The 27,786-nt window shown below is 38.8% G+C and overlaps 2 protein-coding genes across 3 annotated transcripts in view; one reads left to right on the top strand and one right to left on the bottom strand.

Annotated features, from left to right (window-relative positions):
* The window catches only part of chlsn (cholesin), a 416,204-nt gene that overhangs the window by 172,588 nt on the left and 215,830 nt on the right, over positions 1-27,786 (top strand). The gene's annotated exons all lie outside the window — the stretch shown is intronic.
* LOC140464334 (uncharacterized) lies at positions 879-27,786 on the bottom strand. 2 transcript variants are annotated; one of them, XM_072559273.1, is made up of 2 exons: positions 27,654-27,786; positions 879-3,571 (listed from the first exon to the last, which is right to left on the bottom strand). In XM_072559273.1, exon 2 carries the CDS (start codon positions 3,455-3,457, stop codon positions 2,414-2,416), a length of 1,044 nt encoding a protein of 347 aa, XP_072415374.1. In that variant the 5' UTR covers positions 3,458-3,571; positions 27,654-27,786; the 3' UTR covers positions 879-2,413. The 2 variants fall into 2 exon arrangements, with proteins under 2 accessions (XP_072415374.1, XP_072415375.1); XM_072559274.1 differs by lacking the exon at positions 27,654-27,786 and adding an exon at positions 27,090-27,183.

Here is a 27,786-nt window from a genome sequence, read left to right as displayed (position 1 = left end):
TGTCAGATGTGAGCCTGTTATAACTGTCATACAAGGTGGAGATTGATTGCTACTATCAATACTGAAAATGTGTTGCTGGAAAAGCGCAGCAGATCAGGCAGCATCCAAGGAGCAGGAGAATCGCTGTTTCGGGCATGAGCCCTTCTTCAGGAATGAGGAAAGTGTGCCAAGCAGGCTAAGATAAAAGGTAGGGAGGAGCGACTTGGGGGAGGGGCGTTAGAAATGCAATCGGTGGAAGGAGGTTAAGGTGACGGTGATAGGCTGGAGTGGGGGTGGGCGCGGAGAGGTCAGGAAGAAGATTGCAGGTTGGGAAGGTGGTGCTGAACCCTCTGGCCTATCACTCTCACCTTAACCTCCTTCCACCTATCGCATTTCCAATGCCCCTCCTCCCTACCTTTTATCTTGGCCTGCTTGGCACACTTTCCTCATTCCTGAAGAAGGGCTCATGCTCGAAACGTCGATTCTCCTGCTCCTTGGATGCTGCCTGACCCGCTGTGCTTTTCCAGCAACACATTTTCAGCTCTGATCTCCAGCATCTGCAGTCCTCACTTTCTCCTGCTACTATCAATAGACAATTATCAGGATGCTAAAGGGCAAAGCAAATGAACTATTGCTCTTCTTTTGCCTCTTCCTACAAGTCTACCTATGTACATTTGATTTAATGGTCTGCATAAGATTGATGCCATTTTAAGTAAGTTCTCCAAATCTGTGTGGATAGAAACTTCAAGCAACTTAATTTTATTTTTAGGCTTGGCTGACATATTTCCGAAGATAAACTTAATTTTTACTTACTTACTTAAACACTGTTTCCCCCTTCAGTATAGGACTGAATATTTTACATTGAGTATTCTTCAGCACAAAGACAATCAGTTAAAATATAAAATACAAAAGTCAAAATAGTTTATTTTAAGATCAGAATCAAGATGTTCAAGAAAGGAAGTTGCATTTTTTTCTGAAGCTCTTATAATAATTTTTATGTTTTTTTAAGGCATGTGATTTTTATGTTGATTGTATGCCTGACTCATAAATATGTATTCACAGTCTTGCAGGAAGTGATGCCATTCTTGCTTTCACCGTCAGAATTAAATGGGCTTTGCAATCACTTCACAATATGACGGTTACTTAATTGCAATGCAGTCATTACTGATTTCTTGTATCCTTTCTGTTTTGGTAAATATTCACAAGTTTAACAAAGTCATTTGTTCATCCCTCCAGTCAATAGTTCACACTTTCTGTTCAGTCCTGTTCAGTAATCAGACTTTTTGTCCTCCACAGCACACATTGTTGGCTGGTCAGCTATCATCTGAACAACTGAGCATGGCCCAACCTTTAAAGCAAAAGGTTTTCACTATGGAGGATGAAAAGATTTCACAAGTTTTGACCCTAGGGGAGGAGCTAACTGCAGTCATTCAACAATTAGCTTTTTCTCATCAAGGAGACCTGGGTGAGAAGCCACGTTTTAGTAAAATCTACCACTCAAGCCTATGTTTCTAATCCATTGCCATTATTAGAGCACTCTATTTCATGAGTAAATGTAAAATGTATAATTTTGGCACTGTTTGTGCTTAGCCAGTGTTATTTAACAGTTCATTAATGTTGGCATTTAATGTAATGCTATCAATTAAAATGACAGCTGGTGTCATTTGCATGGCTTGTTCTGTAGATTTACTGCTGGCTACAATCAAGTGTAGACAGTTTGTCCAACTTCACATGCTTTGGAGCTAACATGCTGTGCAAGTTTTATAACCTGTGGCCTCCTTGAAAAATAAGGGGTGAAAGGACTAAATCCTATGGTTTTAGGAGTTGTATTCCGTGAATCTCCTAACTTTGTAACTCAAAGACTATCTTCTGCAGTTTGACCTGATCAAGCTGTTTAAGCATCTTACATTTTACAAGACCTATACCTTTCTAATATTAAAAAAAAACAAATCAAAACAAGTCCTTTGTTCTAAACCAGAGAACATTTGTGTTCAAATGTGATTTATAATAGATCAATACTCTATTGTTCTGCCACTTTTCTTAGGTAAAGCCATAAATGACCTAATTATAAAAAAAGTATGTTCAGGAATTGCCTGTTCTGCTGATTTTCCACATTTAGATTTTCCTTACTTTATCTTTTCAATGGTGAAACACTTGTCAATGTAGTAAAGGTGCCGTGAGGGTATTGTCTTCGACTTAATTCCTTCCAGAATGTGGTTGCATCCAAAATGGCATTGTGTAGGGTTGAGACCAGGAGTAGGTTATCGTAGAGCAAGTCTTCAAAAGAATTTGGGGATGTTCAAGCAAGCCAAAATAGATGAAACCCTGCTTCAAAAACATCTTTTATTGGGACAAAATTGAAGTAGTAGAATTTGTCACTGCATTGTTTGAGTTCATTGTTGCAGAACTTGATCCTTACTGAGTGGCAGGTACTTCAGTTGAGCGATGCAGACTCGTCATGGTTTCCAGTGATCTCAATTTCAGGACTCATGACATTATGGTTTCGGTAAGCATTGATCATGGCTTGGTGACGCAGCTCGTGAAAAATTGCAATGAACATCAGGCACAGGCAGCTCCCCGAAAACATGACCAATTCTCTGATAGTCACCAGAGGCTTGAATTTGAGATGACTAATATGGTGCCATGCCTCCTCTTGAAATTGGTGTAGAAGCAAAACATTATAAATCAGGCGGCAAACAAAAGTCACCATGACCAGCACCAGAAACACTCGTCGAGGATGGAAGCACTCACTCTGGTCTTGGTGCTCCTGTGCTTTCTGCACGCATTTTGATTTGATCAGGAAATGCAGGAGTAAGCCCAGAATGGTAAGTGTTGGTATTAAAAATCCAAAGACAAACTTGACAATGCTATACTCAGCAGGGGCTTCGAGTGGGTCCACGTGGCAGTTCACTGACATGTTTGGGTGATGTCCGGCCCCAGTTAGCGATGTGATCAGGATGGAGAAGGTGATGCTAATGCCCATTACAGCCAAGATAGAGGTGTAAGTTGTTTTCAAAGCTCTCCTCACCATTTCTAGGTGGTCATATACCAAGAAGAAAATCACGATGTGAATATATCCTGTGTGGAAGTAGAAGATATTGAAGAAGAATGAGAGGACAGCACAGCCAAGTGCAGTGGTATTTACCTCTTCTGGTCTGACTACATCAGTGAGTGAGAAAAGAATGAGTGAGAGATCTGCCACTGTCAGGGAGAGTAGAATGATATCAAATCTCTCAAAATTCATATTCTGCTTGTAGTTTCTCATGTTTCTGATAAGGATGACGATGCCCATTGTGAGTCCCATAAGTCCAAACACACTGTAGATGTAAACGCATCTTGAAACTAAGTTTTGTGCTTCCAAAAACTTGATGATTGTGAGATTGTCAAAACCTAAAGTAAAGTTTTCGGAATTGCCATCGTCTGAGTTAGAGTAATTTGAGAGATTGGTTGCATTATGGAACATTATTTGTGAAGCCATCTCTTCGTGCGTAATTCAGTGTTTTGCAAAAGGCAGCCAATTTGTATCCTGAATTGTAATCTCTGGCATTCAGTTCTGCAAATTGAGTTGAGGAAAGTGACAGTAGGTTTTAACCTGTGAAGAACAAATAAGATGATTAGTTAATTTCTGCCTATCTAAACATTTTTTGTGAAATTATAACGACTGAGCCAGGCCCCTCAAAATGTTTGTAGAAGGTAGCCTAGACCCTAACTTTTTTTTAGGCAGATGTAAATTGGATATTTCAGGAGTGATACAGCTGGTCAAACCACTCAACTTTAAACAAAACAGGATTTATTTAAACACTATGGATGAAATACAAATAAAAGAAAACAGAATTTAGAATAACTTATTTGATAACCCAACCGACTCTATCACAACTTAACGACGGAGCTGTTCCAATCCCCGCAATATCCCATGAACGCACCCCTTGGCAAAAGGTAAATTCAAACACAGGTTCTTACAGGGAGGAGAAACTTAAGAGAGAAAGTTCAGGAAAGACCTCTATTGAACATGTAACTGCTTCTCTGCTACCAGCAGTTTTGCTGACTGCCTGCCAAAAAAAACAAACTAGAAAAAAAAACCTGAAATGGGAGAACTGGTCACTCCCCTGTCATTGTTTAAAGTAAACTTTCTTCCAAGACATTCTTGGCACCTCTGCCATTACGACCCCTCTTGACAAAAAACAAGTATGATATAACCTTGTTAAAGGGGCAGCATCATCACAAACAGAAGTAAACATTGAGTTAGGCATCACTTCACTCTCTGATAACAGGCTGACTTCAGTGTCAGAAGATCATTATTCAAACTCCATGTAGGATATTTGAGCACATGAACTAAGATGACACTTAAGTACTGATGGAGTATTGCACCATGGAAAATGCCACCTTTCCAATGAGATGTTAAATGATAACTTGCCTGCAACCTCCGATCCCAGAAAACATGAACAATTCTCTGATAGTCATCAGAGGCTTGAGTTTTAGATGACTGATATGGTACATTGCCATATAAATGTTAACATGGCATTTTATGAAAGGCTAAAGATTTGTAGTGTCTTGACCAACATTTATCTCTTTATCAACACAAGTAGCATAGATTACTTGGAGTATTTTATCTCAATAACAGTACCTCAGTCTTCACGTTTGCTGCTGTGTTTCCTACATTTCAATCATGATTATTTCAATGGTTGTTAAAGCCTTTGGAACATCCAAATGTCATAAAAAGCCCTATATAAATGCATGCTGGTTCCTTTGTCTCACATTGAATCTGTGTGGTGCATGTGGATAAAATTTTGACAGGGTCTTTTAGGGGCTCAAACAATTTGGACTATGGCAAGATATGTGGCAGAATCGCACAAGAAGTCTAGTGAAGCCTATCACAACTTTGGGAGGAACCATCTGCATCATTTAGGAAAAATCTGAATATTGAAGTTAGATTTCTCTCGAGGCAACAGCAAATTGCCTGTTAAGGGTGGATTATTGCTTGAACGTGACCTTACTGTCTTCACATTTTGCTTTTTTCATATTCAGCTTCCTATCCTACCTCCTGAAGTGAGCAAACTAGGTGCTGAGAACTTGGCCTTCAATCATCTGTTCAGGCCAGTCACAGTCAGGGGATATAGTCCAGGGAGTGGGCAAAGATCAAGCCTGTAGGGCTATCACTAGCAGCCAAGGGAATCATGTCAGTCTGGGAGCTGCAAAGATAGTGGTCAGGGGTCAGATTAGTCAAGTTTAGGGGCTATTTGTCCAAGTTGGTGAGAACTTTGAAATGAATGGCATGCTGGAGAGTCTGTGCATTGATTGTTGAGGAAGTTGGAAGAAGGACCTCTCATTATTGTCAAGCATAAAGGCAGTCAAGGCTGTGGGAAAGCATGTGTTGAGGTGGGACAAGGCTGATGAAGGAAAGTTGAGGTACAGGGGGGATATGCAGACTAGCATTGGAGGACATAATAGGCTACAGGAGAGGATGTCATTGACAGTGACAACATCTTAGTATCCACAGTGGGAGCATAGATGACCATGGTGGACATTATTAAGGTGTACTGGTGAGACTCAGAGCAAGGAGAACAGCTAGAGACTAAGTTCAATGTGGTGTGCCTCCAATAATAGGAACATAAATTGTGGCAAAGATTAGTGGTAGGCCAGAGGATTGGGAAATTTTTGTTTTAAAACAACAAAAGGTGATCGAGAGAAATTTAAAAAGAAGGTAAACTTTGAGAGTAAATTTTCAAGTAATATCAAAATATACTATATATATATATATATATATATATATAAAAGAGAGAGGCCATCATGAATATATGATGTGGAGGTGTCGGCGTTGGACTTGGGGTGGACAAAGTTAAAAATCAACGAGGTAAAAACAATAACTGCAGATGCACACAATACCAGGTTATAGTCCAACAGGTTTATTTGGAAGTACAACCTTTCGGAGCGCTGTTTCTTCGTTAGGTATCTGGTGAGGGAGCAACGCTCTGAAAGTTTGTATTTCCAAATAAAGCTGTTAGACTATAACCTGGTGTTGTGTGATTTTTAACATCATGGATATTAGGGACCTTCAAGCACAAGGCTGGAGAAATAATAATGGGGAAGGTGAAAAGGCAGTGGGGTTGAATAAATGCTTTGCATCAGTTTTTGTATTAAAGACACTAATAACAGTTCACAAATGCGAAATAATCAAGAGGACAAAATGAGGCAAGGAAGTAAGTGCATTAAGTATCATTAGAGAAAGAATAGTCAGGAAACTAATGGTGCTAAAAGGATCGGATGGAGTGTATTGGAGAATATTAAAAGAACTAGCTAAAGAACTGGATGCACTGATAGTATAATGCAAGAAACCTTAGATTCTAAAAAATTGCCAGAATATTGGAAAATTGCTAACACGTGAATTCTTAAAGACGTGAAGGAGAAAAAGGACAGGTTACTATGGGCCAAGAAATTTAATGTCTGATATTGGAAAAACATTGGACTGTTATAAATGGTATAACAGCAGAGCATTTAAAAAAGCATAACACATTAAATCAGCATTAAAGTGGCTTCATGAAGTGAAAATCGTGGATGAGAAATTTATTCGATTTCTTTGAGGAACTAACAAGCAAGATAGATAGATAAGGTGGAGGTAGTATAAATTTGGATTTGCAGAGATATTTGATAAAATACCTCTTAATGAATAAGATGAGAGTCCATGATGTTGGGGGTAGTATATGAACATGAATAGAGGATTGGCTCATTAATGGAAGTCAGAGTTGGAGTAAGGAAGAATGGCATCTGTAATTAGTGGAGTGCCACAGGGATTAGTTCTGGGACCACAATTATTTATATTATATATTAATGATTTGGATGAGGTAAATAAATGTACTATAGCCAACCTTGTAGGTGACTCAAAAATGGTGGGATGGCAAGTAGTGAAGATGACACAGTGCGTCTGCAGAGGGATACAGTCAAGTGTGTAGGGAAAAATGTGATTGGTGGAATAAAGTATTGGAAAATCTGAGGTTTTGCACTTTGGGAGGAAGAATAGAGCAGCTGAATATTACAGAAATGGGGGAAGACGACAGAAATCTCCAACTCAGAAGGATTTATTGGGTGGGGATGTAAATAAATTACAAAAAGCTATCCTACAAGTTCAGCAGATACTAGGGAAGGGAAATTATAAGAAGGCCTTTATTTCCAAGGGAATGGAGTATAAAAATAAGGAGGTATGGTAAAACAATGCAGTGCATTATTTCGACCACATCAGTGAGTGAAAAGATTTGGTCTGCAGAGAGATATTGAGGCTGGATCATTAAAAATATTCAAGGATGAGATAGATTTTTAATCAGTAAAGTAACTCAGACCTAAGGGAAAAAGATAAGAAAGTGAAGTTGATCTCATTGAGTGGTATGGCAGACTCCATAGGCTGAAGGGCTTATTTCTACATCGGCATCTTTTCATTTATGTAATGAATAAGGGAACATGGAGACGGTAGGAGGGGTGCCTGGTGACCAAGCAGAACCCAGTGCCGATGAGACAATAACTGCAACTCAAAATGGCTGGGGCAATGCCTGGGGTTTAATGGCAACAAGTGCAGGATACATTTTGCTGGGCAAAAACATGAAGCATATCCTTGCAAACTGTAGCTACCTTTAGTTTGTAACAATTTTATTGTACATTTGCAATACATATGAAATGCATGTGTTTAGCTTTCAAATGCTGGTTAAAACCATAGTATTGATGCTTGCAAATTGAATATTGGCGTCTCAATTATGCGAGTGTTAGCAGCAATGACTTTTAAAGAGGGGAATGCTGACCAAAAGTGACTCATAACATGTGAAACTTAGAAGGGAGCTGTGGGTAATGATCACTTTATCATCTGTCCTGCGAATATTACGAAACACTCTAGTGAATGTAGCGGTAAGTTTCATGGCTAATGCCACTCCAGGACGGGAAAGCGGTCTGAGCTCAGCAGGCATTCCTTTCTTAATGTAACATGTTAGTCACTCAAACAGTGTGGTTCCTTCACCAAGACAGTGCACATGCTGAGTTTGAAGCTGAATGAATGAAGGACCCAAGTTAATGGGGTGCTGCATATCTCACTGTATGAAGGTGTACTATACTCAGGAATATAGTGAACTGCCGTGGTGCCTAGGAATATCCTGCTGTGGCAGGCAACCACAGTGTCACAAGGGATGTATGGGGTCCGCAGGAGAACTAGAGACTTATACAGCACTTCCTTGTCATGAGCAAAGTGCAGAGGTAGCACAAACTCCATATGTCCTGTGACACTGTGATGGACCTATGTCAGATACTAGATTAGGACTTGCAGGAGTAAGTTGCAGGAGTAGGAAGCCATTCCCTCTCAGTGGCTGTGAGGGTGACAACTTCTGTGAGATTTGCTGTTTTCAAGAAGTGATGTGAGGTTGTCTCGCTCATGCACTGACAAATGCATCAGGACAGTGTCTGATGCCATCAAAGCAAGGTTATTGCAGTTCATTTTGTTTCTGATAACAAGGACAGTGCTACAACTTGAGCAGCAGAGTTTAGAAACATAAATGGTGTCCCCCATGTGAAGGATGCCATGAACTGTATGTGGTATTGAGAGAGCTGCATTACATGCTGCAGTATCCATCAAAAGGAAATGCTTCCAATCAATTAATGCCTATATGATTTTTGACCACTGTTACCACATTATGGAGCGGTGTGCCTTATACCCTGTCAGTGCCACAAGTCCCACATGCAGGAGTACTCTTGGGTTTCTTAGTGTGTTTCGGGATCCAGAGGCCTTTCAAAGCTGGTTACTAGGAGATAAAGGCTACTCTTTTTAATTATGGACCTGACCAAATGGGAGCAGTCTTCCAAAAAGGACGATGAGGACATTGGAGTAAAGGAAGCTGTCTTTGTGCATGACAGATCTCAGCTGCCTTGGGATCCAGGCAGGACCTGACAGACATCTAGCTCTGGTGGATGAGAAAGCAGACGTAATGATGGCCTGAATGTCCTCAATGTGTGTAGATGAATACATTTGAATGGTTTGCCCACAAGGTGGCAGCAATGTGTTTGTTTTCAAAATGTATTACAGTAAAGTACAACCAGGTACACTGACCAGTGAACCTGAAGTACAACGGTCTAGATTTTGCTTCCAAAATAATGGACTGTTCTACAGCACTCGACATAACTAATAAGTAAAATATTCAACAGCTTGTCAGAAGGAAGGGGTTTTCCTATCAGTTGCAAGTTGCGACATGTTTACACACTACCCTATTGTTAGTTTCACCAAGACAACAGCTTGTCCTCATCCACTTTATAATTTCATCCATATGTTGCCTATGCAGATTAATTGCTAATTAAACTCAATGCAGAAAATTAGGCTTGGACTCTACTGTATTTGTTATTTGCATTGGAGTCCCATTTGTGGATAGGTGAAGTTTGGAAATATTGTAAATGGAGGAGAATAGTAGACACCTTCAGAAGGACATAGACAAGTTGGTAGAATGGCAGACAAGTGGCAGATGAAGTGTCATGTGCAGAAGCATGAGATGATTCATATTGTTTTAAACGATGTGGAGAAAGGACACAATTTTTAAAAAGGGTGAAGGAATAAAGTCCAATGGGTATAAAAATGCGTGTGTCATCAATGGTGGCAGGAGAGATGGTGAGGGTGGCTAATAAAGCATACAATATTTTAGACTTTATTAACAAGGACATAGAGTACAAAAGCAAATAAGTTACTTTGAACTTGGGGCCACACGTTTCATTTCAGAGCAAGTTAAAGGTTTTAGTTCAGGGGAAGCAGACACCCTAGCAAAAATGAGTTTAGCCTATGAAGTATCCAGGTTGTAAATGCATATAGAGGTATTCCAACTATACAAACTGAAAAGTGTTATAGGCCATCAGAATTGATAAAGTTCAGGTAGCAGACTTGGAAAGAAACTATAAACTGTCTCAGCAATGCAAAGTAAAGAACTGGGAAGAGTCAGTGAAACAGCTCAATTAGTTGAAACACTTCTGTGGGATTTGAGTATCTATATCGTATATTTGCTGTTCAAATTAAGATCTTCCTAAATTGTCATTTATAGTTTTTTAGTAATTTGTATGATAAACTTGTGTCACGTTGTTAAATAAAGTTTGTGGCCTCACATGTGGTCACTTCTGGTATCTGTCTTGTCCAGTAAAACCGTGAAGCTTAATTCCTTCAGGTAATACATTGTTCATGGGAATTTTAAAAATGTTAATATTTAATTTTTAATTACTTTTTCTTTCTCTTTTTTTGTTCTTTCCCAATCTGTATTTTGTTTTGTCTCTCTCTGTACCTGATTTAATTGCAATTCTCTTTCATTTCCTTCTCCATCAACCCTGTTTTTTCTTAACATTCAGGACTTAAGGGAAAAAGACTGTTGTCTTGCTGTTGCATTATCTGATTGCATACTTAGCAACTTAAAAGCAACTTTTATTTAAGCTGAATTTGAAACAATGTATGACCCATTAAGCTCAGTTCACATCACTTTTCTGCAATAAATCGAAGATAGAATTAGTAATAATTTAACACGGAAAGTACATAGATTTTCTGTTTTCATTTAGATTGAATTATGTCATTTTCAGGTGGATGTTTTCCATTTGCATTTACTCTCCATGTTAGATCATTTAAAAGCATTTCTTTTTAACAGATTTTACAATTGATTGTATTGTAGTGCGCCAACTGTTGATCAAGACCCTATTGGGATCTCACTACTCACAGTAGAACTCAAACCTAACTCTTTTGTTAAACCACACATATTATTTCAGTGACCTCACTTGATCTGAAATATTGAATAATTCTGTTTTCAGAAAAGCTGGTAATGGTAAAATTTCATGATAAAACTTAAACTTAATATACTTGCGTATTTGTGGATTTGAGCCATCTCGTACATTGAAACTCTGTAATTACTTGATGTTGTCAGAAACTATAATTTAAAGAAAATACTTAAATTTACGTCACACATTTCATCACTTCAGGACATCTCAAATTGTTTCAAAGCCAACTCTACTTTTTGCAATGTCATCACAATTGTAATGTAGGAAGACTAATGCAAAAAGAACACTCTTTAAATAGTTTGTTTTTTGGGAATTTGTAAACGTTTGAAAGCTATATAGTCATTTTATTTAAAATTTAACTTTGGATGTTGTGTTTGAATCTTTAGTTAGGATGTTAAAACATTAGAGTAAAATCTGTCTTAATTGTCAAGTGGGACCAGGAAGAGCTGTGGCAAAATTGGGGAGCGGAGAAAGTCTTTTAGTCTAAGTTCCAAAATTCAGTCCATCATGCCTCTGCTGGCTCTTTGAAGGATGTAGCCAATCACTCCACTCCCAATTCCCTTTCCCACTAGTCCTGAGCATGAAGAAGGCATTTTGAATGATTGTTTTTATTGTCAGTGCATGGAGTACAGGAGTTGGAAGGTTATGTTGCAGCTGTACAGGACACTAGTTTGGCTGCTATTGGAATACTGCATGCGATTCTGGCCTCCCTGCTATGCAAGGGATGTTGTGAAACTTGAAAGGGTTCAGAAAAGATTTGCAATATTGTTGCCAGGATTGGAGGATTTGAGCTATCGTGAGAAGCTGAATAGACTGGGGCTACTTTCCCTGGAGCATTGGAGGCTGAAGGGTGACCTTATGGAGGTTTATAAAATCATGAGGGGCATGGATAAGATAAATAGGCAAGTTTTTTTCTCTCTCTCTGGAGTGGGGGAGTCCAGAACTAGTGTAGGTTTAAGGTGAGAGGGAAAATATTTAAAAGGGGTCTAAGGGCAACTTTTTCATACAGAGGTTGGTGCATGTATAGAATGAACTGCCAGAGGAAGTGGTGGAAGCTGGCACAATTACAACATTTGCGAGGCACCTGGATAGGTTTATGTATAGTCAGGGTTTAGAGGAACATGGGCCAAATGCTGGCAAATGGGACTAAATTTATTTAGCGTACCTGTTTGGCATGAATGAGTTGGACCGAAGGGGGTCTGTTTCCATGCTGTATATCTCTGACTTCCTTTTTTCAAGTGTGTATCTTATTTGCTTTTGACAGTTGTCTCTGAATCTGATTCCATCCCCTTATCAGGCAATGCATTCCAGATCATCACATCTCTCATAATTTTGTACATCTCTGTTAAATTTTCCTTTAACCATCTCTGCTCTTAGGAAAATATTTTCAGCTTTTGCGGACTCTTCAGAAAGGTCCCTTAGCCTGAGGACCATTTTGATCAATTTCCCCTAGATCCTCTCCAAGGCTCTGACATTGTTTCTAATGTGTGATACATAGAATTGCATGGAAACCCCCACCTGTGATCTGAACAATGAAGATAATAATTTAGCAGTGACTTTGAGACAGTTTAGTCATAAATATTGAATTAAGAAACAAGGATATTTCATTCAAGCTTGTGCAGGTAACTGCTGCCAACTTTCATTGTGAAAATACTTAAGGATGTAAAAAAATAAGTATGGGCTTCATCCTGCAGTAATCAACTTAAAAATGCAGTGTTGCATTTGGTGGTAGTGCCAAGAGTACATCACATTTATTACACTGAGCTTGCACATTGACGCTGTGACATTTTTGGAATGCGATTATACATTGCCAGAGGTTCCATTATTGTAATTGGAAAATTTGGCAAGAAAACATAAAAAACTAGTTTTCAAACTGCAACTTAAATCACAAAAGAAATGCTTGAATTGAATTAAAGCTCAGCATGAGGTAACTGGTTTCTTGATCAGATGCCATCTTCTTTCACTGCTTTGATGAGGAAACAAGAGTCTTTATTTTACAAGAGCAAAACACATTAGACACTAGAATTCTGCAATAAAAACAGATAATGCTGGAAATAGCCAATACATCAAACAGAAAATGGAAATAGACTTAATATTTCCGCTCTGTGATCTTTCATTAGAACTGGGAAAAGTTGTTGATGGTTCAGGTTAGTTGGGAAAGGGCAAATAACACCCCATTTCTCATAGCAATAGTTGCACATTCTGTGACTTAAATGTACAGCAGCAGAAACAGCCACTTTGAAAACTCTTGTGAAATGGTAAGTTTGTAAGCTAAGTGTGAAGTTAGGGTGTCAGGTGGGCAAGATACCAGGGTGTCAGGATGCCAGTTGTTTAGGATGCTAGGTGAGTGTGTTGAACAGTGCGAAGTGGAAAGAGTGTCAGGGAACTGATTGCATGTCTAGGATAGTTTGGAGTTATGAGGTCCATTAGGGACAGCGTGTGTGGGTGTTTGTGTGCGTCATGATCTTGGGAGAGAGCGAGGTCAGATCATGGGGCAATAGCTGTTAGGTTCAATGGTGTGTGGGTGTAGGAGATTTTCCTGTTGGGTCACATGGGCAGAGGATGGTGTCAGGTCTGGCATGGGGATTGTTGGGTTCTGGAGGTTTGGGGAAGAGAGGTGGTGGTCAGAGGAATTGAAGAGTGTTGGGTGGGGGGAGGGGCGCGAAAGGGGTCTAGGAGAAGTGTAAGTTACAGGGTTAGTTTAGCAATTACCCATGATTTACAATAGGTACTTAATTGTTTAATATTTCTTGGGTAACTGATACCTATCTTGCAACCATCTGAATACTCAGATTTAAAAGGATACTTCTAGAGAGTTCCTGGTGCAGGGGAATTGCCCATTGCAATCTTTAATTTCCCAAGCAATTCTCTTGGAGTGTGCTACACTGAGAGATTCCACAGAGTTCCAATGCACAACTCCATCCTATGCTTCAGAAATGGTTATCTGGTCATCGATAAATCCAGGTAAACAAAAATGGACTAAATGTAAAGACCAAAATGGAACCTTTATAATTGGATCGAAGACAATAGAGATTAAAGGATAAAAGGGTTGATGGTGCAAAACAATAAAAAAATTGTAAAAGAACAGGTCAGGAAAGAATTTACATGTCCAGAGGAGGTGGAAGTGAGATGGCAAAATAAGTTTCAAGAACTGCTCTCTGGGGAAAACAATTGTGAATGGTTGTTATAATTCATGAGCTGAAATTGTGGAACTTGATAAATCTGGAGACCTGGAACATACCTAATCAAAATATTAAATTCGGAAGAAGCTCAAAATTGCTCACTCTGTGCTCTTCTTTACACTTCAAAGGGTCAATCGCTGTCCAGAACATCTCTATTCAGTCTGGAAGCACAATCCGGAGCTTCTGGTCAGCTGTTGCTTAATGCTGCACCTTTCTCCCTACTAAACAGTTTTTGGTGTACTTCAATATCCCAGTGAAGTTCAACATCAGGCCAAAGAACGGAACCTAATCTTTTGATTCAACCATTTACTGTTTTCTGGACTCCACAATGAATTAGGATCATAAAATCTCTACAATGTGGAATCAGTCATTCGTCCAATCAAGTCCACACTGACCCTCTAAATAGCACCTCACTCAGACCCATCCCACTATCCTATCCCCGTAACCCTCCATTTCCCATGGCCAATCCACATAACCTGCACATCTTTAGACTGTGGAATGAAACTGGAGCACCTTGAGGAAACTCATGCAGACAAGGGGACAATGTGCAAAATCCACACAGTCACCTGAGGGTGGAATCAAACCCAGGTCTATGGCACTGAGGCAGCAGTGTTAACCACTGAACCACCATGCTACTTTAAGTTCACAACTTTCAGATCATAATGTCTGCCCACAGTTTTCAGAGGGTAGGTATGGGCAATGATCCTGCTTTTGCCATTTGCACTTCCTTGAGACCCATCCTTGTCCCATTACTGTCTCTATTTACCTTTCATCATCATCCTTTTCTGTTATCATCTTTCGTACCTTTCACTCTACCTTCCCTTTTGTTTTTTCTATCCCCCTCCCCACCCCATCTTTCCCCATCTGTGACCATACTTGTTCAAAATATGTTTGATTTCCAAATTTCCAGGTTCCCATTCATGGATAGGCAACCATTCATTGTACTCTAATACCCACAGCATGTTAGGAATGGATCAGAGGATTTTGGACCAGCAGTGGTGAAGGAACTGCAATATAGTCCTGTGTCAGAATTGTGTGTGGCTTACAGGTGGCATTTTTCCTATGTATCTGCTGATCTTGTCTTTCTAGGAGATGGCTATCACATGTTTGGAAGGTGCTCTTGAAGGACTGTGATTTAAAGTGTTAACTCTGTTTTTGTCTTCACTGAGTAGTTTCAGCATTCTCCTATTTAAATTTACTGTAATCTTCAGTACCAGCTCTCTTAACACCCAAGTGAGAAATACCGGGGTCAAAGCTTAGTGATGAAAGCCATGGGAACACAGAGCATAGCCCAGATTGCAAATGCTGGTCAATTTTCTAAAAATAAATGCAAAAATTAATGAATTGTGATTTCAATGTTGCAATTAATATCGTTCACAAGTATATGGAGAGTGCTGTAACAATGAATCTGGTCACGTAAAAACAGTAGCTCAAAAGTGTAAACTTCTAAAACTTGTAATTGGGACATTTTTCTTCTTGTTTGTAAAACTAAATATTATGGTAATTGGATGAGTTTGAATACAATAATTCACTATTTATTATTGACACATTAAAAATGGTTTTGATTTAACATCATTAACACAATAACAATGTTATATTTAACATTCTGAGTTTCAGTTTAACATTGCTACAAATTTGGTGTTCTGCGGGCTGCCTGCATTGGAGACATTTTTTCCCATGCTTCCACCTCATGATCAGTCCTCCTGGTCCTCCTCCGGTACCTCTGTCTGCCCACAGTTCCTTCCAATGCAGGTAGTTTACTGACCTGTGACCAGTCTCTACCATTAGTTGTAGCATGGTCAAATCAAACTTTATCAGGTATGGTTAATACTAATAGTGATTACATTTATAATTTTAAACATTATTCTATTTATGAATATGGGCATTTATTAACGTACGCCAGTTTGGCTTAATTCTGTTTCCAATTTGTTTTTCTGCTGAGCATGGTCCTGGGCAACTTAACTCTACCGTGTTTCTTTTATTTTTTTAATGATTTATTTTACTTTGCAACTTATTTCAGCAAGGAATACACAGCATGACACATGAAGAACAATATTTCATAGATCATAGAACAATACAGCGCAGAACAGCCCCTTCGGCCCTCAATGTTGTGCCGACCTGTGAATTATTCTACGCTCATCCCCCTACACTATCCCATCATCATCCATGTGCTTATCCAAGGATTGTTTAAATCTCCCTAATGAGGCTGAGTTAACCACATTGGCAGGTAGAGCATCAATGCCTCACCACTCTTCAATATGTATGTTGTTTTTTCCAACCAACAACAGTCATAGGAACCTAACTCTGGCTTTAATATTGATTTCTATGGTAAACCTGACGTGATTTAAAGTTGTAATTTTCAGAAGCGCAAATACACTTTTAAAGTAATAACTTACTACACTTCTTCCAAAGATGCTCAATGTCTCCCAATGATTGGAGTTTGCTTTCTTCACATATTAGTTCCTAGAAAGCCGAACAAGGATGTTAACAGAGTGGTATAGATCCGCCCATACTGTTAAAGGTACATTGTTTGGTATATCTGTGTGTGTGTGTGTGTGTGTGTGTGTGTGTGTGTGTGTGTGAGAGAGAGAGAAACAGAGAAAGTACAAAGAAAATTATATAGCTTTTGTAGGATTAGAAATGATTTCAAGTGTCTTTTTACTGTTGTTACCAACTTTCATTCTCTTGTGCCTCACTTAGTTAAATTTGATTAAATGCCATTATGATCTCCAAAACTTTAACAATTTATTTACACTATTCAAAAGCAGTTTGATAGAAAGTGTGTAATGGAAACCACACCAGCTTTGATGGGAGTCACTGTGTATTTTAACTTGACCAGATGTAATCCTGTCCACTTCTGCAAGGCATTAATACACAATAAAATTCCAGCTGAATCAGAAAAGCAAAGGCAGTTGTTTTAAGTAAGTGGCTTCCATTTCAGTAATGGGTTTGGTAAATGAGTGTCAGCTTGTATCATTCAGATGCATGTTGAGTATCTGCATTGACCAGCTCCATTCGCCTTGCACCCAAGATCATAGATTCTTGCAATTCATATTTTGAATCATATATTTGAATTGTTTACAAAGATGTTGAATTTCATAATTTTTGCAGGCTGAAATTCTCTGCATCAGGATCACTAACACTGGTTCAGCAGATTGAGAAGCTGAATGACAAAACACCACAATGTTTAAAACTAAGAAAGTTAAATATAAATTAAATAAAGGGAAAATATTCCCATCAAGAGGTGAATTGTTCAGGAGCGAATACAGATTAAATCTTTTTATGAAAAGAAGGAAAGAGAAACAGAAGGATCTTTTTTCATGAGAAGAATCCATTTCATTAGAAGATTCACAATGGTGGCAGTTAAGTCATTGTCCATATGTTCCCTGTTTGTCTAAGGATGCACAAGGTAAACATGTAGATTCCTCTACTGGTGCAAGTTATACTATGTCAGTCTTTTGAAATGGGCTACCTTGCACATTGCAGGCCACTTCCTTTGTGGTCTGTAGGCCTTCTTCAGTAATATTAATGATATAACAATGATGCTGCTTGCCTTAGGAAAATAGTGCTTGGGTGGCTATGCCAAAACATTTCTCCCTGTGAATGTTTTGCCATGTATGAGGGCATGTATTGGGAAGAAGCTTTTCTGGAGCTATCTACAAGCTAATGGGAGAGGATTACATCTTGGGCTGAATGGCAGATTAGAAAAGCAGAGCCAGGAAATGAGATTGAACCAGCAGATAATAAAATGGTAGATAATAAAGTGCTGTGCTGTGGTATCTGAAGCCACTTGCTGTGGAGATATAACTAACAAACTTTTCTGTACCTTTATTCATTTATTTAAACTCATCTTCCTTGAGGTCTAGTGGTGATTTTCACTGTTAGTTTCAATCAAAACATTGTTGCTTTATAACTATCATGGAAGGGTTCGTGTTTGGCAGTGATAGTGTCTCTACTGCTGAGCTGGAAGGCCTGGGTTCAAGCCACTCCTGCTTCAGTGGTATGCCATAACACTTCTGAACAGGTTAATGAAAAATACCTCGAACGAACATGAAATGTTTTGGCACTCTTTCTAAATTACAGTGCAGTGATCACAGTCTACTAGATGAAGAAGACAACTACTCTCAGTATAATTATCTGACAATTGTAACCCCCCATTCCTCCTGCATGGAGTTGTTTCTTAAATCATTCCAGGGTTTTCCACTCCACTACTATACTGGAAGTCTATTTTCCAAGTATTAATCATAGACTGCATGAAGAAAATCTGCCTATATCAAGTGTAAAGTTATTCCTTAGTACCTTCTACTCCTGCACCCTCATTCTTCAACCATTTCATTTATATTTTAGTGCATTTCTTTTTCATGCAGTTCTTATTGTACACATTTTAAAAAATCAGCAATTCATAGGCCTGCAATCCAGAAAGAAAAACCCAGATCTCTCCACCTTTCCCCATTACTCATATCCTGACACTGTTGGATCAGTTGATTAGACTGTCCCTGTACTGAGGGCAGCAGTTGAATGTCTTCATTATATCTTGGTGACCAGAACTAGACATTTGTATACTCATTTGTATGTTGAAGGCAGAGGTGCAGATAATTTCTAGCATGTGTCCTTACTACCATCCAACCTGGCTAAAATTTTATGTTGTTGGGGGTGTGCATGGTTAGACTTTGGTTGCCTGCCCTTCAGCTTATTGAGGCCCTTAAGTGGCCAATTATTGCCAATGTGAGTGCTTCGGCTTGGCGCCACTGATAGTTATTCCTTTGACGGGAGAGGCCATGTGACAAATAAACTGTCCAGTCTGCTATTGGGCAAGAGCTGGAACCCTCTTTTGTGGGACCTCTGGGCACATTGGAGTTGCTCATCCTTCCTTTAATCTTTTTACATGGTCCATTGATCATGGCCACTTTAGTTACCTCAGAAGGGTGCATGACCCTGCAATTCATTAGGCTATTTGATGTGATGGGACAATGTCTTTCTTTGCGCTCTGTGTAAATGTTTTGTCATGTTCTCCATGTGAAAGTTAAAATCAAGTGTAAACTGGAATGACATTGTTTTCTGTCAGTGGGTCATTGATAGAGTAAGAAGTAGATTATCTGCTGATATTTACAGCTGGGAATAATGACCCAGATTTTCCAATGGCTGGATAGTCGTTTCTGAAGTGTATATGGGGTTTGTGCATTGTGACCTTGTGGAAATCCATTGTAGCAGACTCTGATGGAATTGCCTGGAAATTGAAGGTTCTGCTGGGCAATTTCCCTGTATCTAGAATCCTCTGAAAGCATCCATTTAAATTGGAGGATTTGGAGGGTTTAGTTGAAGTTAAGTAAATAGTTACAACAGAGAACACTAGTCTATTAAGTACCTAGGCTGAGTCCTGAGTAACTATTAAACTGACTCTCCAACTTAGCACACCACCTTCAAGTAAACCACCCTATACCCTGACCTGACATACCCTCTCCCCTGAGTCCTTTCACTGACCACCACTAGACCCAAATCCTCTTCTCCTTTTTTGTTGTCTGTCTGCATTTAGAAGCAACTTTCAAAACTGGAACTCAATGTGTTGGCATGCCAATCACATGTTCGGAATCCATTTTCTAACAAACCTTTTTTGATATAAACTTATAGAGTCATAGAATCTTCATGTCATACAGCATGGAAGCAAATACTTCAATCCAGCCAGTCCATGCCATAATTCCAAACTAAACCAGTCCCACCTGCCTTCTCCCAGCCCATAATACTCCAAACCCTTCCTATTCATGGACTTATCCAAATGCCATTTAAACGTTGTAATTGTACCCACATCTACTATTTCCTTGAAGTTCATTCCACACACAATCCACCTTTTGCATAAAGAATTTGCCCTTGTCTTTTTTAAATCTTCCTCCTTTGACCTTAAAAATGTGTCCCCTATTCTAGAGAAAAGACAACTACCATTAACTCCATCTGTATAGCTCATTATTTTTAAAACTTCTATAAGGTCACCTCTTAACCTCCTATGCTTCAGTGAAACAAATCCCAGCCTATCCAGACTTTCTTTATAAACTTCAACCTTCCATACCTGACAACGTCCAGGTAAATCTCTTCTGAACCCTCTCCAGCTTAATATTCTTCCTATAACTGGGTGATCATAACTGGACACAGTTTTCCTGAGGAGGCCTCACCAATGTCCTGCACCACCTTAACATGACTTCTCAACTCCTATATTCAAAGGACTGAGCAACAAAGGCAAGTGGCCAAATGCCTTTTTAACCACCCTGTCCATGTGTGATGCAAGCTTCAAAGAATTAGATAACTGCACCCCTAGGTCCCCCTGTCTACAGCACTATCCAAGGCTTGAGCAGTAATTGCACAAGTCCTACCCTTGTTTGTTGTACCAAAATGCAATACCTGACATTTATCCAGATTGAACTCCATCTGCCATTTCTCAGCCATTGCCCATTTCATTAAGATCCTCTTGTAATCTTAGAAAATCTTCTTCACTGTCTACCATGCCACCAATTTGTGTATTCAAATTGGACAAATTTGTGCAAAATTAGTCCTTCTGTTCAGCACATTTATAGGAAGGAGGAAGTTGGACGTAACTTGGCTGATTGTGACCTTTATTTCTGCTTTTTTTCAAGGTGGAGAGAGAAAGTTTTTGTTTGGCTTTACTAGCAGATTTGAATTTTGAAAGCTCAGCATGATATTTTTGTCTGTTTGCTCCCCACATTCAATAAGACAGCAAAAGACATCTGATCCAGATTTTGATGAGAAAGAAGAATTTGAAAGACATTAGCCCATCATATATCCTCTCTGTAGCAAAACACTATATGAGTTGCACTTCCATATATCTTGCATTTTGAGTGTTCCTTCTGGTTTTGGTGGTGTGACCATCATTGCTTTACATCAGAAGATGGCAATGAGCTTTTTCCTGCAATGCAATGTAATGTAAATTAGATACTTTGTAATTACTTTATAAAGCAGATGGATCTCATGCTAAACTGAGTCATCCTGTTTTGTCAGAATTTCCTCTAGATATGGAAATGGAGTTTTTGTCTCTGCTTGAAGTTTATATTCACCCTCCCTGTTTCCAGCATGTGTTGCCTAATCCTAGCCTCTCAAGTTGTCATGCTCTGATTTCTTGAAGGGAATTGCTGGAGTTCAAATGGGGATTACAGACCTCAACTTTAAAAATCTGCATCATGCAATCTGAAATTTATTATCTTGAAATTCCATACATGAGATTCTTCTTAGATAGTCCTTTGGGATCACGGGTGATTTTATTCCACTGCAGACTTGTGACCCTGAAATGACTAAGTAGTCCTAATACTGGATCCACTTGCCCTGTACTTGAGTACTGGGAATGTAGTACTTTTTCATTGAGACTGTGAAGCCATCCTTGTAGTGTTTCTCTGTCCTCCTGGTAACCACTTGTTATGTTGAGTTCAGAGTAGAGAGCTTGTTTTGCTGAGGTAGTTAGTCATCCACCAAGAGGAAGATTTTCTTTGGACACTTTGACCTTGAATGTTTCCTAACACTGTGCACAAAATACTTGAAGAAAAAACAGTCCTTGTATATTCGCTATGCACATTTTAAAAGTATTGTGTTTTTTCCTGGATTTTCCAAACACCAGGGAGGGGTTAGTCTGTAGTTTCATGTCTTGTTACAGGCTAACAGAAAGGTCGCTCATTTCTTGCATTGCTTAATTCTTGAGTCTTAATGGCATCAGTCTTGGCTCTGTGTGATATTGTATTATTCTTTTTACTAACTCACTCGCAAGCTCTCTATGTTTACTATACAGTTCATAAAACTGAGCTTTTGTAGTACATTTTACTCTTACAAGAAAAACTAAATTAAATATTCCTTCTAACCCATTACTGTTTCATTTCACTTTTCAATTCTTATCGGCCCCATGCTACAAGCAGTGTTTAGACCTGCTTCTATATCAAAGGGTACCACTGATTAAGGGTTAATATTGTAACCTACTCAGAACAATGCCTAACCTGCCAACGTGTCTCCAATATTCACTTGAAACTATGGAAAGATTATCATATTAATTAGCTCTTAGTAACTGTCTCTCAGCACCTGAGTATGTTGCAGGACATCAATCAATTTCCTTCATTAGCATGTCCCTACAGTCTGCTGCTCTTTGTCGCTTTGAAATTGTCTTGTACACTACCCATTTCTATAACACTGTCCTACCACAACCCAAAGATGTACAGGTTAGGTGAATTGGCCGTGCTAAATTGCCCATAGTGTTCAGGGATATGGACGTTAGGTGCATTACTCAGGGGTAAATGTAGAGTAATAGGGTGGGGGAGTGAGTCTGGGTGGGATGCTCTTTGGAGGTTCGATGTGAACTTGTTGGGCTGAAGGGCCTGTTTCCACACTGTAGGGATTCTATGATTCTCTGATTGATTGACTTTATGAAACCTGTTTCTAACTTTTATTTAGGACTACCATCTTGAACTACATGTGTAATTCCTCACTTATTTTGATTGTATAGGTCTAGTATTTTTACTAACATTACTGACTTTAAAGACAAAAAGACTAACACCTTTTAATTATGCAAGCTCAGACCGGACACAGATTCTAATCCCATCAGAAATAACAGTCAACATTTGGGAAGTGTTTAAACCATCCCCAGGACAGATGTCACGCAAACTTGTTAATAATAGATACAATTATGTGACACCACAGTGCTAAAATTTTAATGTACATAAAAGCTGTGTATAAAAGAAGCTACTGTTTAACTGTGCTTCGGATTTCATTGCCACCTTGAACTATACTACTGCAGACACTTAGTAAAGAGGCTATTTTCACCAATCTCTGTCATTATTGAAAGCGATCTCACAGCTCCCAGGATAGTATGAGGCAGTATTCTTATAAAACAGCACAGTCGCATCTGGATTATACCCGTACTGTGTAGCAAAGGCTTCTTCCTCCAGTTAGGCTTTCAGTTTCAGCATGTGGGTGTCAGCCTCAGCCCTGTCTGTGTCCTGATCACTCCAGAGATTGAGTTGTCGATCACTTGTCATTTCCTGTGCCTGTTGAGCAAGCTGTCACTAACTGGAACTCTGTCTATTCAGTTCATTGTTATACTTCTTCACCTGGGCTTTTACAGTGGGTCCTGAGATGGATGCTCCTTCTACCTGCTAATGTGCAAACCGGTTGTACTCAGCAGAATCTAGATTGGGATCACTAGCTTTCTGAACTGTTCTTGTCTAGCCTTTCAATGTTATTGACAAACTGTACCTTGTCATCCTCTTTGAGCCAAATGCAATATAGAATCTGGTACACCAATGTAACGGCTGATCTTAGCTTGTGACTGTCCAGATTATATCCTACCTATCAATTTCAACTTTGTATGGACCAAGCAGTACATCCTTTTCCTTGTCATATTAATAGATATTTTCTAATTAACTTGTTTAGAGACATTGCAATATTCTCCTGGAGCAGATAGGACTTGAACCTGGTTGCCATGGTTCAGGGGAAGCGACACTACAATTGTGTCACAAGAGAACCCATCATATTAATATTGTACTGCAGAACAACCTCCTCCTCTAGTCCTGTTCACACAAACATTTGAGGGTGATTGTCATTCATGATCGTTACCTCATTTATTATTGAGAAAAGTTGATAATGGCTGGATCGGTTTATAACACCTTATCACTCTTGTGATTGTAACACAGTGGGTACCAACCAAATATTTCTTTTCCTTCATATTTTTCTTCATTTGGGAGCCATGAGACCCCAGTGCTAAAATTAAATTCGCCATGTATTGATTGTAATTATTTTGAATATCCTCTATTGTACAGTAAGGCCATTTGCACCCACCCAAAAGGACTACTGGGTCTTGGTTTACCCTCACTACAGCACCTGGCAGGTCAGCTTTCCTACAATACTTCACGAGAGTGTTACTGGGAATTTTTGAATGTTTCTTGAGTGAAACTCGATCCCACATCATCTGACTCAGATCAGGTGGCTACCGTGGAGCCACTATAAAAAAGTTTTTGATATGCAGTTCATAAGCAATGAAGAGTATCAATTGATTAATTATCGATAGGTTCTATAACTGTTCACATTATAAGAAATAGAGAGGTAGAAAAGTTTAAGAAGCAGATATCGGAACTTCAGAAAGAAACAACCTTTTTGTTTGTGTTTCAAAGAAAGACACCATAAACAAACCCAAATGATCAGCAACCCATCAAATGGTGGAAAAGGAAGAAGAGGCAACAAATAATAATCTGTTCAAAGTGAATAAATTGAAAATTGATTGAATTTCTCCATCTTTCTAATCAGTAGGAGTGACAGGGCCACCAATCATTTCTTCAATGTCTTCTCTTAGTGAATCACCTGTGCCACAGGTGAATGAAGGGGAAGTAAAAAATACATAAGACATAACAACTTTTTCAATAATTTATTGTTATGAAATTTCAACACTATTTATGACTCCTCGGATACTGAAACATGTCATGTCCAAATGTCCAACATTTATGCTTGGGCTGCAAAATAGCAACATTTGTGCCAAACGACTGCCAGATAATGACCATCTCTAATAAGAGACCAATCTAACCATTGCCACTTGACATTCAATGGCATAAACATCGTTCAAACACGTACTGCCAACATCCTTTTGAAGGATCAGAAAATGAATTGGACTAGCCATATAAATATATTAGCTACAAGAACAGCTCAGAAGCTAGGAATATTGCAGCGAATAGCTCACCTGATTCCTCAAAGCCTGTTCATTGTCTACCTGGCTGAAATGAGGAGTGTGATGAAATACTCCCCACTTGCCTGGATAAGCATAGCTCCAACAACACTCATAAAGCTTGAAAGCCATCCAAAGTGGCATGTTTGGTTAGTATCACATCCACAAATAGCCAGTCCCTCTTTCACCCATGCTCAGTAGCAGCAGTGTGTACCACCTATAACGTGAACTGCAAAAATTCACCAAAGATCCTCAGTTAGCATCTTCCAAACACATGATCTGTTCCATCCGGTAGGACAGGGACAACTAATACATTGGAACACAGCCACCTGCAAGATCCCCTCCAAGCCATTAGCCATTATGACTCGGAAATATATTGCCATTTCTTCTCTGTTGCCAAGTCAAAATCCTGGAATTGCTTCCCTAATGGTATGGGGGGGTCTCCATACTGCACATGGACTACAGCAGTTTAAGAAGGCAGCTCACCACCACCTTCGTTAGGGTAACTGGGGCTGGTCAATAAATGCTGGCCCAGCCATGATACCCACCTCCCATAAGTGAACAAAAAAAAACTTAATATTTGTTTTGTCCCTCCAATTGTACCTAACTCCTTAAGTTTTGGGACCTGGGGACATGCGATGATACAGGAGTAATTGTAAAACCAAGTTGATGGTCCCCATTTATTGATCGATCTTCTGTTTTGTTACAGGTATGTACAGCTGACATTTGTATTTGCATTTTCAGAAGAAGGGCTTGTAAGTATTCCACAATGTGTATGGTTTATTCTCGTCAGAACTTGAAATAAAAGTGCTTGTTTTTCTTGTGCATGTTTAAATTGAGTACTGTATGTTTTGAGATAAAATTAGAACATTATTCCTTTAATGATGTAAGTTGCTAGTTTATTATTGTGTAGTAGTCACAGATTTTAATTTGAGGTTCAAATTGACCATTTGGCCTTGAGGTATGAATCAACCTAACAGAACATTTGCTTTGCTTCGGCTTTAGGTCTGTTTTTGAAAATGACCTGAGCCTAAGGTATCAATACCTGATGTTTAATATATTTCAATCATGGAAGTTTTAATTGACTGCCACATTTCTGTTACCTTTTTGTTGTGCAATAGTGCTTCCTAATTTCACGATCCATCAGCTAAACTTTAATCTTAAGATTACAGTACATCTCTGATTTATGAATGTCCAACTTACAAACACACATACATATGAAGACAATTCCATACATGAGTGTAATTTTAAAGATCCAGACATATGAACATTTTATATACTTACGAATGGCTGTTTTATATTGTCCTGCATTGTGTTGAGACTTGGTTACAAATCAACTTGTGAATAGACCCCGGAATGGAACTCATTTGCTACATGGTGTATGCCTGTATTTACATGTGTTATGAAGTGCAGTTTAACATATTTCGTCTTTCCAGAATATTTTGTGGTCAAATCCAGGAAAGTTGTCTTCATGAAGGCTCCTTCAACCCTCAAAGCAGTAAAATGGTTTGGATTTGCTCCAAGATAAGTCATAGTTCAGGAACTAGAACCTCAAATGTGGTCCATTAACTATTCAAAATAATGAAGTATGGGCAACCTGTCATTAATTAAACTCAAAAGACTGATTCTAAAATAGGAACAAGATTGCTTTTATGGTGCAATAGCATCTGGGATCCCTTGTGACTTGAAACATTAATCCACAAGTCAATATTGATTCAAATAACTAGATGGCCCAAAGTGCTTTTTTTTCAAGTTAATCAGTACAATTCAATTCATAGTATAAATGCATAAATATATTGTAATTAGACATACACAGTATGTTATGTTGTCTTATAAATTGGCTGTATTGTGTGTCTTTTCTGGGGACTACCCTTTACAAAGACTTCAAGGCCTTGGAGAGATTGTAGTTGAAATTCATTGGAAGGCAATCAGGGATTAGTAACTTTTAGTGAAGCAAATTGACATTGTTTTCCTCAGAACAAAGTTAAGGGGAAATTTTAATAGAATAGAACGGCGTGAATTGGTATAAATGGTTTGCATTAGTAGGGGAGTCCATGACCAGAAATTATTAGTAAAAATGTAAAGTAATTTGTAAAAAAAGCAAGGGAACACAGACAACTTTATTTTACTGAGTTGCTGTGATAAAGAAAGCATTGCCTGAAAGGCTGACAAATGCAGATTCGATAATATGCATCAGAAGAAAATTGTATGAAATATTGAAAAGGAAACATTTGTTGACTCAGCCTTCTATATTTTTCTCAGAGTCATTTAAAAAAATCAGTTTGATACCTGAAGGCGCTTTGGACTGGGCATCTTTTTAAGTTCACTGCTGAGGTCTAACTTTAAAATACTAAAGATTAAATTGACTTTACCAATTATTTCAGGAGCATTGCCTTAGAACCAGATTAAACCTCATTCCCAAATTATCTTTACACATAAGGCAAACAGTGTTTGTTAAAGTAACTTACCTATGTTAACTTTAGCAGCATTTGACTCCTTACATCGCACTGCTTCATACAATGTTGCTGTAAGTTGCTAATCAACACCCCATTCAGCTGTCTCAATACACACACGGACATACGGAGTACACACATCTCTCTGGGTCAGCAATTCTTAGTGCATAGAAATAACCTCAGAACCACTGAGCGTTTGTGTGAAATACAAGCATTTGGCATTCACACCATTGACGCACAACAGGAAAACCAACTAGCTATTTGAGCAAATCTAAAATTAACTCAATGTTGCTGTCTTCCCTTTTATTCAGAAAGAACTTACTGACTAAAACTTTGTTCAATTTCCAAAAAATAAAATGCCGTTTTGATAAGCACTTGCAATCATTTTCTGGGCCTAATGCACTGTCATGCACTCAGTGGATATCTTTTGGTTTATGAGAGTATCACCTCCACACCTTTCAGAAGCTGCACATTTAGTGTTGTACACACTAAAATAGAATTCATGATCACATTGATTTTTACAGGTTTGTTGCAGTATTTGAACTTGAAACAGTTTTCTTTAAATATACTTTTACTCACCCCTTGATTTTGTTTTTCTCTTGCTTGCTGACATTGTGAGGAAGTGCCTGAGACTTCCTCTTTGAGGGCGTTGCTTACATATCCGAACAGCCAGGCTAACTGCCCACTACGCCACTTCAGCACAGAAAAGCAT

The sequence above is a fragment of the Chiloscyllium punctatum genome, chromosome 40, assembly GCF_047496795.1.
Source record: "Chiloscyllium punctatum isolate Juve2018m chromosome 40, sChiPun1.3, whole genome shotgun sequence".
Lineage (NCBI taxonomy): Eukaryota > Metazoa > Chordata > Chondrichthyes > Orectolobiformes > Hemiscylliidae > Chiloscyllium > Chiloscyllium punctatum.
The sequence above is the reverse complement of the archived record's forward strand: the minus strand, read 5'-3'. Positions and strand labels throughout refer to the sequence as shown.

What these genes read in the sequence shown, in the direction of transcription:
- LOC140464334 (XM_072559273.1), bottom strand. Translation starts at nt 3,457, where the DNA reads ATGGCTTCACAAATAATGTTCCATAATGCAACCAATCTCTCAAATTAC.